This window comes from Dermacentor andersoni, chromosome 5, assembly GCF_023375885.2.
Source record: "Dermacentor andersoni chromosome 5, qqDerAnde1_hic_scaffold, whole genome shotgun sequence".
Lineage (NCBI taxonomy): Eukaryota > Metazoa > Arthropoda > Arachnida > Ixodida > Ixodidae > Dermacentor > Dermacentor andersoni.
The window spans coordinates 83,207,093-83,225,519 of NC_092818.1; the positions used below are offsets into that span (position 1 = coordinate 83,207,093).

At 44.7% G+C, this 18,427-nt stretch overlaps 1 protein-coding gene across 2 annotated transcripts in view; it reads right to left on the bottom strand.

The window, feature by feature from the left end:
* Positions 1-14,079: 14,079 nt before the first annotated feature.
* LOC126530824 (uncharacterized) overlaps positions 14,080-18,427 on the bottom strand; it is a 145,000-nt gene continuing 140,652 nt past the window's right edge. For both annotated transcript variants that reach the window (XM_050178116.3, XM_050178117.3), the window contains exon 6: positions 14,080-17,803. In XM_050178116.3, coding sequence (XP_050034073.1) covers positions 17,504-17,803 — 300 coding nt within the window. In that variant the 3' untranslated portion in view covers positions 14,080-17,503. The remainder of the gene's footprint in view (positions 17,804-18,427) is intronic.

The following is an 18,427-nucleotide window of genomic DNA, read 5'->3' on the forward strand; positions in this document are numbered from 1 at the left end:
CCGATACATGTAGGCGCTTCTTGCGTCGGGCTATAACGTTAGAACAGTGGTTAGCGGGCGTAAAACAGTCTCTGGAAGAATATAAGCAATGCTCTAGTGTAAATATCAATGAATTAGGTGTTGAGTGTGCTTAGGCAAAGTTGTGATATTATTTCGAGTGGTGTACGAAGTTTTCCTCTTATGAACGTGTTTATTATGTGATCACTTGCTATGTTAGAGTTACGTGTCAATAAGATCGTCTTTTGCCACCGAATGCTCTGCAAGGATTGTTTAACTTTGCCTTATTCTTCGTTAAATCTCCATTATCTAACCGTGTGTGTGATGTAGCTAAGTCCCCTCCAGATGTCTAAATAGCTTCTTGCGTTCTCTCTCTCACAGAAATATTTCATACAAATTCAATACAATTCAAGACTACCCTGTCCCAATTTTCGTGCGTTATCTTTTTGTTTGCTTTGTTGTTTCGTGCACATGCGCTTTTATCGCGTCTTCATCGTGTCAAAAAAAGAAAGAAAGAACGCTATGCAGACTGTATGGCAGGCTCTATTATGACGGAATACACTGACCTAATTCCACGATCTTCATCATCTGTACTAGGCTCACGGAGGCGAAAAGAAACCTTCTGTGAAACGAGGTAGCTACGTGACATCGGAGTGAGTTGTACTGCTCGCAGATTGAAACAAATAAAAACAAAGAAAAGATCATGCTTTCACGTTGGCCAGGGCACCGGCCAGGCTCGAAGGCTGCATTTTTTTCAGGAACCAGAAAGCTTCCGCTCATCTTCTTTTCAGCGATCTTAAACTTCGGGGCCGGACCACATGCAAGCTCCGTAATCCTAATGCCCGTGCAGCGTGGAGCACGAAAATTCTCGAAAAAGTGAGTGTCGTCCGCAACCTCAGGTTCTAGCGACAGCCCAACTTTCCGAACGCGGCCATGGCCAGGGCAGAACGATGAAGCCAGAGAAATTAAGGAAACCGGGAGAAGGGGGGGGGGGGGGGGGGAGAGGGGAGGAACAACCCGCGATGCGGTTTCTTCGCCACCGCACTCACTTGCCACCGCTCATTTGCATCGCATAAATCACGTAGCGAGAACACGGCGAGCGCAGACTTCAAAGGCAGCCACGTTCCCCAGCCCCAACTGCGTGAACAGTATGCGGCTCTTGCTTGCTTGCTTGCTTGCTTAGGACGACTTGCTCCAGAAGGCGTGTCCAAGGGCTGCCTAATTATCGTGGCCGCCAAGGAAAGTGCCCGCCGCACACGGATTCCGGCACGAACGAGGGGGAACGTCGAGAGAGCAGCCATGCGAGTCCCGGCTGAAAATGCGGGGGAGGGGAGCTGGTGTTTGGCTGGAGAAAGTGGGGTGTACAGAAAGTGGGAGTGAATTCGGTTGCGGTGGGGTGGCTGCGGCGAGAGAAATGAACGCTTCGACCGAGCGGTCGCTTCCTCGCTCGCTCTCGTCACGTGAACTCTTTATCGCCCACGCTCCATCAATCTAGTGGCGCGGCGACGGTAAGACACCCAAGCGCGGGCGCGCTTCGTCTCCCCCCCCCCCCCCCTCCCCCTTCTCTGCGTAGACGCCCGATTTCGAATTCAGCGAGGCGGACAACGAGCCCAAAGCCCGCTGTTGCAGACTGCGACGACCACAACTTTCCCCACAGCGTGGCGCCTTTGCCGTCGGTGCATGGTAAAGCAGCGGCTATGAAGCAGCGCAGCCGATGCTAATCCGAACGCAGGTCGTTACCATTGTCGCGCTCGGCTGAAGACTTGAGGAGCGTCGAACTCTGGTTTCCAGCCCAACCTTCGGTCCGTGTCTTTTGTTTTGACTCGTTTCTTTGCTTTAGTCAACCCCGCGACCGGGTGTTTGGTACGTGCTCCACTCGAACGAGTTGTGGGAGCACAAGGCGTCCGTGGATCGCGTCATCTTCCTTCTGGACGGGCTTCAAGAAACAGGGAACCTGGCTGACGGACATTTCTCCTGCGTCCTTACTGGTCCGTAGCTTCTTCCTTTTTCATATATAAAAGAAAAAAAGAAGAACGACGACAAACAATTCGCAACGGCAATTGTGGAACAAAGACGTGCCCAGCTGGAGGATGCTCACTCACTGCACGTCAATTGGCGGTGCAGCAGGGATGGGAAAGGGTCGAGAGTGGGGCGGAGACTAGCACGGCGACCAGCGGTCGTATAAAAAGATGTCTCGCACCCGCGTCGAGGGGAAAAGAAAAGTGTTGCCGCCAACCACTACTGCGCTGCGCGAGGCAATGCTCCCCTGAGGCAGGCCTTGCAGGCTGCTCACTCCGTCGGACTTCGGCATGGGCAGAAGACGAGTGTGGACCGTCGTCGTGACTCTGGCGCTCCTATTGGCGCTGAGGAGGCGCGATGGCACCACGGCTGCGTTCGAGATGCTGCGGCTCAAGAAGCTCGCCAAGTTGGCCATCATCGGCAGGGCGCTGGCACCCCAGATCGTTCCGATACCTGTGCCTTACGGAGGACACGCACCGGCTTACTACCCACACCACCCGCCACCGCCGCCGCCTCCGCCACCGCAGCACTACCCGATGCACTATCACCCGCCGCCGCCGCACCACGGTCATCCCGTGGCCGTTCCTGTTCCTGTGCCTGTGCCCGTTCACCACCACCACCACATAGTGACCCACTCGACGGGACACACTACGCACGTGACACAGGATGGAGGCTGGTGAGACGTTCCTTTTTCGACAGAAGATACTGTACGCTGCGACCGTGGAAGCTGGACTTCGCACGTTCCGTGTCATAAAAGACGACGACAGGTTTTTTGGCAAGTCTTGCGCTGGAGCGTCACGGGAGAGTCCTGTTCGTTAACTGGTAGCCTGGTGAACTGGGTCGCGTGTGCACAATGACTTTAGTTTTATCACTCAGCAGACGTGATAAGCATACGTGGCCAACTCGACCACAAGTTTTCAATAGAGTTCACTATGGAGACTTATCAGTAGAAGTGCTAAACGGGAACTGTCATGAATACAAAATCTAATCGCTTTGAGCAACGTTTACAGATAAGTTAGGGTCTGTGGAGTAGATTTTGTCCGCATGCGAATCCGCAACCTTCACAAAAGCCTCCTCTATGGAACGGCTTGCTTGTATCGCAGTAGTGATGACCTTTCCATTTATATTATTTTGTTTGTGCTTTATTAGTATGCTGTTCAAATTGATGTGGTGACGAGGGAAACAGCCAGAGCTTAACGCGAGGTGCATAAAACAAGAAAGAATGGAAGTTTGCTTCTAGTGTTCACAAAGACTTCATACGCTACTAAGTGTCTATTCGTGTTTTTTGATGTTTGAATGTCCGCACCAACTGTACAAACAGCACTTGTACGGATACCTTATGGTTTAATAAATTTTATTACGTTGCAGTACGGATTTGTATGTTGTCTCTTACTCTTTACTATACTATATCACTCGATAAGCATACTATATTCATTAGATAAGCACACTCATAGTAGCACCTGTACAAAGGTGTTACTGTTTTAACGTGGCCGTTTTAGAGCTCCTTAAGACCAGATACTATATAGTCTCTCATATCCCTCGTCAAGCCATGATACAATGTAAGCCAGTAAATCAGTGACTTATATGCTATTGTGATTCATTCGTTCATGTGAGATTCAACATTTTCTTACGAGTTCATAGGTAGAATGTGGCTGGATGACGTTTCCAACGTCTACTTAAAGCCAACAGAGTCCTTTAAGCATCAAAGGACTCTGGTATTATTAATAAATAAAGAGCCCTGTATCGGGTTTCTACCACACTCTAGGTCATCACAAAATTTTCTCCTAGGAGAGGAGATGTTAGAGGGAAAGATAACAGATAGCGTGCACCTACATCGTGGCCAGGAATTCTGGGATACAGGTCCGCCTTTACGGAGGATCACTCACAGCTCGGCATTGAGCGTGCATAACTGGATTTCTATTGTCGCTCTCGTTGGCCATGGTTCTCTTCACAGCATTCGGGTGCTCGAACCGCCGCAAAACAGCGAAGAGACGGGAACCGGCGAACACAAGCCTCTTCCGCCTACCAACGGCCGTAAACAAACAGTGCGAGTGCACCAGGGCACTTAGCGCGGAGCGGCGCATTTTGTGGCTGGCACGCACGACGAGCTCAACAACGACAGTGGCGATATCCAAGTGATCCTCACTTGCTTCGGGCCAAGTGAGCTCGAAATAATGTTTTTGTTTGTTTGCTGATTGAAATGTGGAGACACAGCGCCAAAACATCACAATTTACATTCGCAAGGAGGCAGTCTGCTTGCTGCGGAAGCAGGCGAGTACAGATTGGGCGCCAACGCTTCTGTTGGGGTACAGAGCGGGTTATGAAGGCCCTACTCTCTGCGATCATGCGAAAAAACGGTGCACGAAGAAAAATAAGTACGAGGCTGATGTGGTGGCAGCCACGGAGTCGATCAACACTTCGGGCGGGGACGCATCAAAATGCCAGCACACACCGGAAGTCTGTGTTAGCCATACCTGCCCAAGCAGAAACACGTACTTTTACTTCCTGAGCCCATTTCGTTGATAAGCTCTTGAGACTTTACCCAGACGCTTGTAAAGTAACTGTGTGCCCCGAGGGACTTAAACGCCTGCTTTTCCTGCAGTGTTATGAAGCTCGGACCGTAGTCAAGGTAGTGGACGATGTCCCCGAGCAGACGCTTAGGTGAAGCGTTTACGTCCGTCGTCGTGTCGATGCCCGGTCGCAGCGCGTATGGGTCGACACCGCCGCAGATTCGCCCGCTTTTATTCGTATCAAGCGCGCGCCTATACTCTTAACTTACAGTAATGCTCCACGCGTTCAACGGCCCTCCTTTAAGAATGGGCGGTATTACGCCTGAGAAACCACAAGGTCTCCAAAAGCACTTTGATTCAACAACCACAGGTGAACGGCGCTTCACACAACGAAGCATACCGTTGGGTTATGTCTTGTGACATTAACTGTTTTTATCAGACGATTTATTCCTCGAAGCGCACGATCACTCACCCGCCAATAAGAAATCACACATAGAGAACGCGGTCGTCAGGAGTCACCAACTATGACACAAACGCGAGTGGAGCTAGTAGCCGTCCGTGCATAACAATTTGAACTTCCGATGTGGCCGCCGCCTCGTCGGGGGGACGGTCGTGTCGTCACGTGTAAGCTATGTATAGTCAAGGACTACCTTTCATAGAGGCGGTCTGAAACACCTAAATTTAGAATACATATTGTGCGGCAGCAGCAATTAAATAAAAAAGAAGGTCTGCAAATTTTCAATTGACGTTTTCGATCTGCGAATTTTGTGTGCGGATCTGTGAGTATGCGCAGTCGTCTGTGGCCTTATTTGGTTTGCAGCTACTGTATGCTACGCGTCTTCCCGCATGGCTTTTTTTTCCACCCCTTTTTTTAATATGTAAACATTTGTGAAAAGGCACCCTCGAAATCGATGCCGTTACCCGCTAAGAAGCGTCTAAGCTGGAAACTTATACATACGGCGATGGCAGCCCTCAGAAACCGACCAACTGGACACATGGCATTTGCGGCAAATTCTTTAAATGACGCGGTCTCGACGAATGGATGACTTCTCAGAACAATGCACCCACGGCCTGTTTACAAAGCTAAGTACATAGAGTACAGACGCAGCTACGCACACATCTACAACAGCATTCATGCACCTCGCCTCGTTAAAATATATTATATGTGACAGGGGCGTTCCCTTCACTTGCACTCGGGCTGCGCGACTCTATACCAAAGACTGTTTCAAGAGTAGAGAAATATGTTTAATTACGCGAGAGCAATAATGGTAGCAAATGAACACTTTCTCGCTCCACAAAGTGGCTTTTATCAAGGGCCGAGGAGCGGATACATTTATTTGATGCCGTGCATATACTTATTTATTTTCCTTTGAATGTGGCCCCCGAGTGAATTTTACATCATGGGTGGGTGCGTACAGTCGTAGACGAGTTCTTCAACAATGTGTTTGAAAGGAAAAGGGTTCGAATGATGTACAGTGGCAGTGGGAAGGCCATTCCAGTCCTTCGGCGTCCGAACGAAGAATGATGACAGATGGGTTACAGCACGGGCTGGAGGAGGATACACGGCCTTGTCGTGGTTGGTGCGGCTGGAGCGGCTGGAGCGACGGAAGACCGGTGTAATGTTTGCAGTCCGAGGAGACCCGTGAAAAACATTGCGTCATAGGAAAAGACGGACTGTTTTACGGCGAAGTGCAAGGTTAGGAAGGTTAGCTAGCGACTTAAGTGATGTCGTACTGGTGGTGAGGGAATAATCAGAGAAGACAAATCATAATCAATCAGTTTCCAGCATATTGATATGGTAAGCTTGATGAGGATCACATATGAGGTACCTTATCAAATATTTGTTCGAAGTCAAGAAATATAGCATACACGCGAGTGTTATTGTCGAGACTGGAACAGATATCGCTAATAAAGAGCGCAAATTGTGTATCACATGAAAGACCTTCCTGAAAGCCATGCTGTTTCAGGTGAAAAAACGGAAAAAAGAAATGCACACTCTGAGAAAAGAACACATGCTCCATCACATTTCACTGCAGAGTATCCCCTGAAGTGGTTTAGGCAATTTCATATACGGATTTGAAGAAAATGGTAGGCGACCCTAATCTTTCACTTAGGTGTCTCTCAGTGGCACTCACTCCTCGGCGTTCGTGTTCTTTAGGTCAAGCGAGCGAATGTCTTTCCCCTGACACGATATGCGGGCGAGGAGCGAGGGAGGGCGAGGAGCAAGCGCAGCGCGTGCCACCTGGCGGGGCGTAGCCACCTAGCGAGCGCCGCAAGAAGCACACCTTACACTCTCTCTCCGATGCTGACGTCAGAGCATGTAACGAGCGCGCGCGGGCAGCAGCTGTTGCAAGCAAGCGAGCGAGCGAAAAGTGAGCGCAGGGAGAGAAGCGAGAAAGGAGGGAGTGACGTCACATCCGCTCTACTAGTGAGATATTCAGTCTATGGCAGGCAACTGTTTTCCATTTATTAGCCGGTTAAATATCACCACCTTGTATGTGACCTCATTAGTGATGTCATTACTTCCTCTTTCTATTTCCAGGTTTCCAGGAATTCCGCCGAAGTCGTGCTCACGCGGCGGGTCTCTAAATTCCGCGATTCTGTGCTTTGGTGCGCTGCAATCAGCGATTTCTAATTAATTTCAATTATTCCAGACACTTCAGTAACTCAACTTGTAACTAAACTTATGCTCTGAAATGAAACCAATGAATTTTGCACTGTACTATTACAGCGAAAGCTGTATATGATTAACCTTCCGTAGTTTCTTCAGTGTCTGGCAACACAAACGGACTTAGCGGTTTCTAACAAACCCATATGGGTGCAGTGCGGCGGCGCAGATGCCAAAATGCGGAACAGATTAGAACGCTTGCCGTGAACGTACTATATAAGGAGAAGATGTATCGGTGCTAAAAACAGCTGCATTATCGATGAGGCAGACAGGTATAGTTTGTACACCCTAAAAACAACATGCGTACGAAGAGCGCCGCAGGGAACAGCAACGATAATGTAAACGGCGCTGGCGCGAAACGACTACCGACGAAGAACGTTCCCGCGATGCTGAACGAAAACGACAATCGCGATCCCGGGCACCTCCGAACGAGCAACAACGCCAGACTCGCAACGCAAAAAATGACAACCATTCCACTCTTTGAAGATGGAATGGCAGCGAAAGCACTTTGCCTTTTGTTTGAGAGCTTTGACTGCCATCAGCTTTGGCTGCCATTCCATCTTCGCAGAGTGGAATGGTCGTCATTTTTTTTTCTACTTTATTCTGATTTATCCCGAATTTCGTCCCCGGTGGTCTCAGGAGGTGAACCGGAAGGGCTGCGCAAGAAGCAAGAGTGTCACTCAATGTTTGTGCAACTAATAAGGTGGCTTGTTTAAGCAATAAATGGCATGTTGTTTCCATCATAGTGAGACACGACATTGAGACTTTCACTACAAACTTAAGCCGCGTTCCAAACGGCTGTCAGTCCTTTTAACAAACATAACAAGGGGGCATACTGTTTCTCCTGAATAACATATCGTTTGACGCACCGGGGTACTGAGACCATGTAAGCATCCACAGGATCCTTAATCTAACCTTCTCAAATTATCCTCAACACGAAATCCTCCCACGACTCCATAACGATGATGATGGTCTCTAAAGACATCACATTTGAACTGGGGCGGCTACGAATAGTCACCTAGCCTACTTGAGCTAACGTGACTTTACTAATTTATTGCAGTCTCAAGTTTTGCGGATATCTTTTTTTTCTTCATTACCTCTTTCACAACATTGTGAACTTAACTATGCCTGTTACGACCGCGCCTCCATCACTTCATTCCTTCTTTGCATCAATACTCTCTTGCCTATCTTGACCGCTGACCAGTTCACGCTTCCATAAACGTTTAACCCCAATGCTTCTGGAAGGTGGACGTTCCCTACGTTCCTGGCTGGGAGAATATATTGGCATTTCTTTACAATGTGTTGAGTCGTCTCCATATTTTTTCAGCAGCAGAGAAGACGTGCTTTTTTTTGCAGATTTTACAAGTGCGTAGTTTATACGCCTGACATAAGAAGATAGACAAAGGGCTTTGTCTACCTACCAGTGTCTAGTTTAAAATGTACGCTTGTGAAAAATTCTAGTATGAGCCAACTAACCCAGCAACACGTTCATTTAGGCGTGATATTGCCGGGAACATTTTCTCCTGTATGTTCTTGTATTATGCACGGACGTGCATTCGTGCGTGCGTGCGCATGCAGGTATGTATGTATGTATGTATGTATGTATGTATGTATGTATGTATGTATGTATGTATGTATGTATGTATGTATGTATGTATGTGGGAAATGACTCCGATGCGCTGCTAAGCACGAGGTCGCGGTATCAAATCCCGGTCGCGGCGGTGCATTTCGATGGGGGGAACGCAATAACGGCCCGTGTCCCGCTCATTGGCGGCACGTTAGGATCCCCTGGAGGTCAAAACTAATCCGGACTCCTCCACTACGGCGTGCCTCCCAATAAAATCGCGGTTTGGGCACGTAAAACCCCAGAATCAGAAATGACTCCGAGCAATTACTTTTTCTTATTGAGGAAAGAACGGTAATTTCTCGGTGGCTCGTAGTTTGCGCATGCTTGATTTGTTGTCTTGCGTATTTAAATACGTAATTCAGCTTCCATCAAACCATTGTGGAAAGAAGCAGTCGGTGTGTGTGTCTTCTTCCGTCCGCTTCGGCTAAAGTTTCTGCGCTAAGCACTAGAATAGGTGCTTGTCACCTCATTTTCTTCGTCTCCGGCCCTAAATTGCACTGCTCCCAATCATGAATGAAAGCACTGACGCATCCAACGCAAATGTTTAAACGTGTACAAAGAGCAATTTTTGGGACCGAATCAAATATGAATACAAACAGCTCCAGAAGCGAATCCAATCGAACCGAATGATGCAAGAAGGAAATCCGATCAAATAACGAGCGTTTTTCGTGTAGTTTACGAATAGTATACACCCTTCTCTGTAAACAATTTTCACATCGTGGTACGAATCTCGCTATCAATTAAACTCGGCGCTGTTCGGAGCATACGTGGTCATGAATTGTCATGTAAAAGTTAGAAAGACAGCCTTATTGGTGAATGGTATCACGGTATACATTTGCGACCAAATCAGAAATGCATGGCGTTTGCGGCAATGGCAGAACGAAAAAAGAAAAAAAAAAAAGACACACTTCCTCTATTTCGAATCGTCGCGTCAGATGGTACCAAAATTGCATCAAGTATGTTGCAAGGAAATGTATTCACATTTAACCCTATAACACGACACAGATTCTGCATCTACATATAGTACCAAACGATACCCACTGCCGAGTTCCGTGTATAAACAACATTTAATCGCTAATGATCGCATTTAGCCGGAAAAGTCTGGTTGTATGAGCGACGCAACGTGGTCCAGCATGTTATATCCACTGTTGATGGAATTAACGTTATCGCGCTTCTGCTTCAATGTCATGTTTCATCATGTGCAGTTGGCAACGTGAAGTGCACGATAACTACGCGAAAGATATTCCGATTTTCGAATAGCCACTATTCGAAGAGCGAATAGATGTAGGACACTATTCGATTCGTTATTGGAAAGTTTCGGATATAAGCACACCCCCTTACCACTGATAAAACCTAAGCGAAGTGAAGCTTTCCGAAAGCGGGTAGTTCAATTCTGTGCAACAGTTTATCTTCTGCACAGCGTATTGTAGCACAGCGACCATGTCCCTGCCCAGGAAGAAGGCAACACGCAGAGATCCCTCAGATCCTTGATCGTAGATTTGCATTATTTTCGGGATTAGCTCACTGCGCTATGACACAGTCTTCAGGGTCGGCCTACTTTCATATTGCGCAATATCCAGGATAGGCCCAGTTAACACGCCGAGAAAGCGACCCAACAGACGCGCCAAATGCAGGGAAAACGAGACGAAATGCTTCACTTTCATAAAGGAATTGTGCGCTTGCAGACTCATATTTGTTGCAGTGAGCATATCTGGTAGTTACTTTTTTTTTTTCGACTGCGCCGTAGCGAACAAAGCCGGGACCACCACATCTGTAGGGTTAGTACTGATGGGCTATAGATATATGCCCACGGTCTGTTATGTGAGTGGCTGTTCTGTGTAGACAGCCGAACCACTTAGCATAGCAACCACGGTCTGCAGATTGGGAGGAACGTTCGCCTAAAGAGCTTTGCTCTAAGATATGCGAGGTACAGACGAGCACTCAAGCCAATTCGCAGTACCGTTAAGAAAACAAATACATCGCAGCATATTGCACACTGTGTAAATTATTTGAGAACAGTTCAGACAGACGAATGTGGATATTTTCCACGAGCTATCAAGAAAGAAAACAGAAAAGACGGCCGACTTGCGAGACCTTGCGGAATCACAATCCAATTTTCAGCGAAGCTGTTTCTTTCAAGCAATTGTGATAAGAATTTCAGTAGATTGTAATTACATGGCATAGCATAAAACATTGCCTGTATATGACAGCTTGAAACCTTGTCCGCATACAATGCTTTCAAGCGCTCGTTAAAGAATTTTTGCAAAAGCAGGAAATCAGCCGCACATATTTTACTTCTCCAGAACATTGGCCCTAATGTTCTTGGCGGAAAGCGAGAGTATCGAGTCTTTCATGTAGTTTATGTTTAGGCCCAGCCATACATGCATACAATAAATATAGCATAGCGGTTGATGAACCTCCATAGGAATGATGTTAAGTACAGGCTCCGGATTCACATCTGACATGCCTCGCATGCTGTGCCTTAAACTACATTTTCTGAATTATCAGTCATTCATGCACAAACTTCATTCTGAATTTTGTGGATGTGCGACTTTGTTTTTTCGTGCTCAGGTTAACAATTCCACATTTCTGATGTCTAGGTAGGTTCGCGCTACTTTGTAGATTTACAAGCGCTTTGATTAAAGAACTTCAGTAATACGCCAATTTGATCACAGTCTGATGGCGCTGCCATTGGTATTGATAGGTAGATACGAAGAGAGTTTAATGGAGAAAAATTGCAAACATGGCAGCTTAACGGCGATTTTCAGCCCGTTAAACATTTTTCGCGACGGTTTCACTACACAAAATATAGCCTGGACTCATATCATAAATACATTGTGGTAGTTCTGTTGTCATAAATGGCAACTACACCCTCGTGTTTACATACAGTACTAAATCATGAGCCAAAAAAAGCCTTTTTTTGTACTTCCCACTTCTTGCAGTGAGAACAGCCGTTGAAGAAATTTGATACTGCCGCATTGTCCTATTGTGTATGTTTATAAGTTGTGTTTAAGACATTGACTAAAGAGGTTGTCGTTTGTTCATTATGTCACATTGTGTTCGCAGTCGGCAAACATACTAGCTAGCCACTTGGAACTCGCGGCATTAGAATCTTTCTCACCAGCAAATTTCATGATGCTGGCTTCCTAACTTTTTGGCTAACCATCCACGTGTTAAGAGGAGGTTTTTGTAACGTCTTTGTATAACAAACCATGTGACTTCAGCTCAGTATGTCTAGATTTTATTAAGCCAGTGCATTATTTATTGTTTTTCCTAGAATGGTCCAAGAAATGAGAGCACTGATAAACTGCTATTGTAGTGCTCTCCCATAAACAATTTATATGAGAAGTTGAACAGGTGAGACTCTGTCAACAATACAAGGGCAGCATAAGTGCTGCTCCTTCCTCACACGCAGGGCTGATGCACTTTTTAAGCATTTGCCCAAGCATGAAAATGCCACCGCATTCGGTCAGTCCACTGGCTGCCTATGTGAGCAAAGTGGTAGGAAACTGAGTGTGTAGAAGTGATCAATGAGCTATATACAGCAATATGAAAGATATTCTGATGCTTGTTTCCATAGCAACAATCTACATGTTGCTACAGGTTAGACTTACTTAAGCTTTTATTTCCATAGTATTTTCTCGTCGTGTTTCGCTATCCTTGCTTCAATTAAAGCGTTAGCATACGCCATAATTTTTGTTTGGATTGACGAGACTTCTCGGAAACCCCAGAAAAACAACCCCATTCTCTCTTCATGTACTTGCACATGTTCAAAGAGTGTCTGATTGTAAGTACTTATTAGAAAGTTGAACAAAGTATGAGTGCATGCAGGTACTACAGAAGAGACTACATGATGCGATGTGCTGGCCAAAGTGCATTTGCTTTTTGGCCTTTCAACCTTACAACAGGCTCATTAAGAGCTTGTGAAATGCGTAAACCTCAGTTTTGTCTTTTTCAGTAGTTGATCAGTCTGGTTATGACATTGGATGTATGGATTTACACTATCGTTGATTTAAATCTCTTGGCCCCAACTAGGAGCTTGTTGCTTCGCCTCACACCGTGGAGCAGCTTATATGCCTCTGCTTTATGGGGAAAATATTGTTGCAGTGCTTTCAAAATGCATGATAATTGGTGTATTTAGAAGCTGTGTTTATACATGTGAGAAGCTGTGAAAAATTTTGTCCTGTAAACGCTGCAGTTGCATGTCTATTGTGTTTAGGTTGTTGAGAATTACATACAAGGAGAGCTCAAGTAAAGAGCCTCATTAAAGATTTTCCGTACCTCAGACCATATATTTTGAACAAATAATTGAATACAACTTTCCTGTGCAAGAAATGTATATTCAAGGTTACTGCATGAGTTAGAAAACCTAAGATAACATGAAAAAGATGTTCTCTGCCGATTAAAACTTTTTAATAAGCTTAGGTGGAAACCAAACGATGGGGTAGTTTCAAATATCAAAGAAAAAAAGTGTCCCAGCAAAAGCTCTGAAAATTGTGAAAAATGTTCAGTTCCTACAAATATATAAGTATCATCCTGGTCCGGGCTGCACAAACCTAAAAGAAGCTGCAGTATCCCCAGGCCAGCAGAGAGGTATAGCAGATGTTAAGATGGGTGAAATTTAAATCGTCCTACTTTTGCATAAGACATCCTGATACAATATCTCGTAGGCCTTCTCTCACAAAAGGCATCGCTAGCCATGCCAGAAATTCCGCACACTATCAGGCTGAAATAGAACACAAACTTGGAAAACAGGAAACCACTCATTTTATGTAATAACTTGAAAATGCTTCATAGCCAGTAAGTGCACAGGCTGTAAGCTCAGTGTCCTGAATCGACTATAATAGTGTTACACAATTTGTGACCATGGAAAACCATTATAGTTTTCTTCCCCATGAATCTTTCGTCCTTCCCTAGAAATAGTACATAGCATCTGTTAACTGTTTAATTGGGAATATGCAAGATTTATAACTAAATTCCTTTAGAATATCATACCTATCGCATACTGCATTTAAGTATGCTGAAATTAGAGCGAAACTTGCTTGGATTTGCAGCATTTATGCAAATGTGAAATCCTAAAAAATGACATTTCTCTTAATCTATTTGCTGTGCAGTCAGACATCTGCAGACTGCCCTACATGTAACAAAGAGGGAAGGCTAAATTTGTGCTAACATTAAAGAGAGCAAGTATGAGTGCTAAAATACATCATACATCACAATGGTACATACATGCAATAAATTACACAAGTAAACGCATAAACACTTGCAAAGAGAACTTTGTTTACTTATTGGAAGCATAAAACAAGCAATACAGGTTTGTGCGCAAGTGCAAGTTCGTCTAGTGCCCAACGACGCAAGCAGGGTTTTCAAGAATAGCACGGGCAGACTTGGAGGCAACCACTGGACACTACGCAACTTTCAAACCACATAAGTTGTTCACAGGGGCCGAAGAAATAGTTGGTTATACACATTCCAAAATGCTGCATTGTGAATGAAGGTCAGAAGAAATTGCCATTCGTAACTGTGAACTTTTCTGGCACATTACATCTCTAATAAATATTTACACATCCTGTTAACATACTGCAAGCCTTTGCAACCACAAATCTGCTGTGACTTTTTTCTTCACAGATACTTACACTTAAAAATTTTCAAATGCGATGCAATGTTGTTCCACATGACAATGCCTATTCAAAAGAAAAGTAAAGAACATTTATCAGCACACGCAGAAAAGAAATAGCATGGAACATAGTGTCCCATAACAAACATGAAATGGTGTTCTGAGGCTTGTGCTGGCTGTAAAGACACTAAGCAAAACAAATGAAAATACTCTATGAAACTGCAATGAAATCAATTATTAAAACATTACGTGGTAGAATCTAACCAGTAAAAGAAATAGCCTCTCTGGCAACTGTACTTGGTACACATTTTTTAAGACAAATTTTACAGTGGAAACAAAATGTAAAGCAATGTTCATAGGATACTTTCACTATAGTTAAAGAAGCTCGACTTAGCTGTGAAATTCTGGCAGACAAGAACATAGTGCTACAGATTCATTTAACAAGGTAAATTGTCACATTTTATACAACTTTTGAAATGTTAGCAATGTTGCGCCCAGACCTCTTGCATGCAAATACATTTTCCATATACAAGCAGCATGTGGTCAACAGGCTTCCTCAAGAAGACATTTAGTAGCTTGGCAATAGACTGGCTCAGAGTGCCTGCTAAGGGGCTGCCCTCTTCAGTGCCATTCTTTCACTCAATGTCAACAGCATTCCACAACAATGGCAACAGTATATTTTGATACAGACCATTGTAGCTCACCACTGAAGCAGCAAGCTACTGATAGCATTCAGGGGGAAGAAAGCATTGCCTAAAACCAGCTAAAGCAGACACATAACATCATCGTCTATAAGTATTTACTGCATGTATAGCTATTTATATATATATCAGTTTATTCTGAGAGCATCAGGAAAGAAACCACCACACCCGCGAACTTCTTGTGTAATGCTAGAGTGGCGCATTGAATAATAGTCTCCCAGTGTGCTTCCTGTTAGAAAGTTGACATGCCTAATATAAATTACTGGCTATGAGATAAGCTACACACACTCAAGGCAGCCTTTCTATGGTCTCCCAGAGCCGTAGAACACCTGGCGCCAGCCACTTAAAGTGGTTTGGAGAAAGGTGGCTTACACCAGACATTTCTTACGAGTTTGGCAGTCCCAACAACACTGAATCATTGCTCGAAAACTTGTCTCACCATATGTCCTTTCAAAAGCCCCGCTTGACTGTTTGTGGAACGTGAATATGGCATACATTAAATTATGCTGTACATTCATTTGTCTGATAGCCATAAAACAAAAATCGTCACTACAATGAAAAGAGATGTAATATTCCTTTAGCATTTGATTCTAGCAGTTACTAAAGAAATGCTACGTTCAGCAAGAGGCCACATTTAAACTGTCAAAAAAATGTGCAATATAGCACATGGCAACTAAGTTATGTGATCAAATTAGTCGCTTTTCTTGTTGAGAGTACAAAAAATATGCAGCAGTATGAGACATATTGTTAAGGAGGTGTATTCCCTATAAGAGGGCTAACTATTACCTTGTGAAACGTTGTCTAAAGACTGCATTTGATGCATCTGTCTATACCTGATGGTATGCTTTATGTATCATGAAATAAGCAAGATGATATATGACCAACAGTTAAAATAAAACTGATGTTGCTACTTAACAAACCGTGTGTAACCATATAGTGATGAACATTACAGGCTCTTCAGCCAGTGTTCAGCCTATAATAAATTTTTCTTATAGTCATTACTTTTTAAATATTAGTCGCCACTCACTCAAACAATACTGATAGAAGACAGAACTGGCTTAGACGAAATTTCACAAAGGCTAACAGAATGAATGGCCTGAATATATTCTATCAATTCCTATATCCTTGACTCATTTTAAGATTGACAGCATCAGTTTTCCTTCTCATTTTGACACTCAAGGACTATAATACCTGTAGGCACAATGCAGACTTCTCAAACTTTATCATACACTAACATCAATGCATTTTTCCTGAAGCAAGAGTTTACAAGTTCACTCAATTTTAAAAATATATTCCGAGAGGATGGCAATCTGCTATAAGAAACTTAATTTCACAAAATAATGAATATTCACAAAGCATTTGACAGCCTATGCTTTTGAAAATATAAAATATTGCATTTGCTTTAATGCTTTTGAATAACTGCTTAAATAGCAGCAACAATTAAATAAATACAAAAAAATTCACTATTAATGTTCTGCATACACTACACTTGCATATTGCAGCATAATCAATGTGCCTATATCACCATCCCACGTTAAAGAGCTTATGTCAGATGGTTCCTGACAGCATTGCACAGTCGAGAGACAGTACCCATCTTCACGGCAAGCTTTCATTAAGCTAGATGTTACCCCACAGTTCTACCATACTGCCAACCTCTTCAGTTTGACATGGTCACATTACGATGGTCACAGCGAAGCAATATCCATAGGATAATGTGCATACTCAGGAACTATTCAGCACAGTTAATGGTACTCTAGCAGACTTCTCCTGCAAACGAGACACGAATGAAACGCCTTAGTTCTCATCAAAACATAGATCACAAACAAACAGTCAAACAAACAAACAGGAAGGCAGGGTACACGTTATTGGACAAAACGTGCAGTCATCCACGACTCGATGAGTCAACGCATAAGCTGCCATTTTTGCTTCGCCTGACCATTGCAGCACAGAATTGGCCATGCTTCCCACAGTGGCCACATGGGTATGACTGGAAGGCATCTCAAGAGACTGTCCAGGTGTCCCTGAAATGCGAAAGTCACTGTACAAGATCCCCGCAAGCCCTCTTCGACCATGTATGTATGTTGTGGTGGTAGAATAGTTGGGCATGACTGGAGGCACGTCACCCTTCCTCGCCATCGCCCTTCCACACACACCTCCTTTAGCACTATGTTCGCTGGAGCCTTGGGTGGGGGCGAGTGAGTGGGGCACTCTCACAGGTATCCTCTATCCTCGGCGCATCTCGCGGCTGGTAGAATTGAGCAGCCAGAAAGCTGACACTGCTCTGCAGTCTCTTTCTCGTTTTACGATGTAAAAACTGCCGCCTACTTTTTGTCACCCCAGGGAGCGGTGCCATGCCCTTTCAGCTCACGGGTCAGTCTTGCCAGGTGAGTCTACAGGAGACGAGGAATAGAAGGACGGCTGTGTAGTGTAGAGTGGCGCACCCACAACGGGCAAGCCACCAACGCCGTTGCAGTAGGAGGACCCCGATGACGTCTGGGGTCGAGATGAAGAAGGGCCCTGCGTCGATTGTGCTGTGCGGGGCCGTTCTGCTCTCTCACGCTGCATGAAGTTGGTGGCAGCCTCGAGGAAGTTCATAGTAGCCTTCATGATTTCAGCCTCCTCCTGGGCTCGCTTTTTCTCCAGCTCGAGTGTCTCCTCCTCCACCTATGCATGGAACAATATAACTTTGATTACTGCTAGTATCTCTACAGAAAATGGTCTTGATAACCGAGAAAATAGGTAATTGAACAATTATGGAGCACAGGAAGCATACTGAAAGTTAAGCCAGACAGTTGACAGCTGAGCAGGGACACCAAAAGCAATTCAGTGATCAACAGGAAGCATTCTCTTGACATCTGAGGCATGTTTGCATCTAGAAAAGAAACCACATCGACACTACTACTACTATTCTTGTCATATTTCTCGACAATAGCTGAACACTTGGCCAAACTGTGGAGATATTATGAAAAGTACATCCTACCAAAGTGTGTTCTCCCTTTCAACAGTCAGTTTTAAGCCCAGTCACCCTAATTTGTCTTGAAGTAAGAAAGTTTATACTATGCATGAGTGCTTGTTCACGTGGCTTTTATTGCAATAGCAATTATATGGACCCTCCAGGCGAATCTTTGCGATCACCATGATGTTTCGTATATACGCTTCAGTGTGCAAGGTCAATGCTACATTACCAAAACAGCAAAGTTGGCATGACCAGATTGTATGGCCTTGACTGAATTATTCCTTATAATTTTTTACTAGTTGCAATTTGCAAGAACAGTTATGAAACGTTTC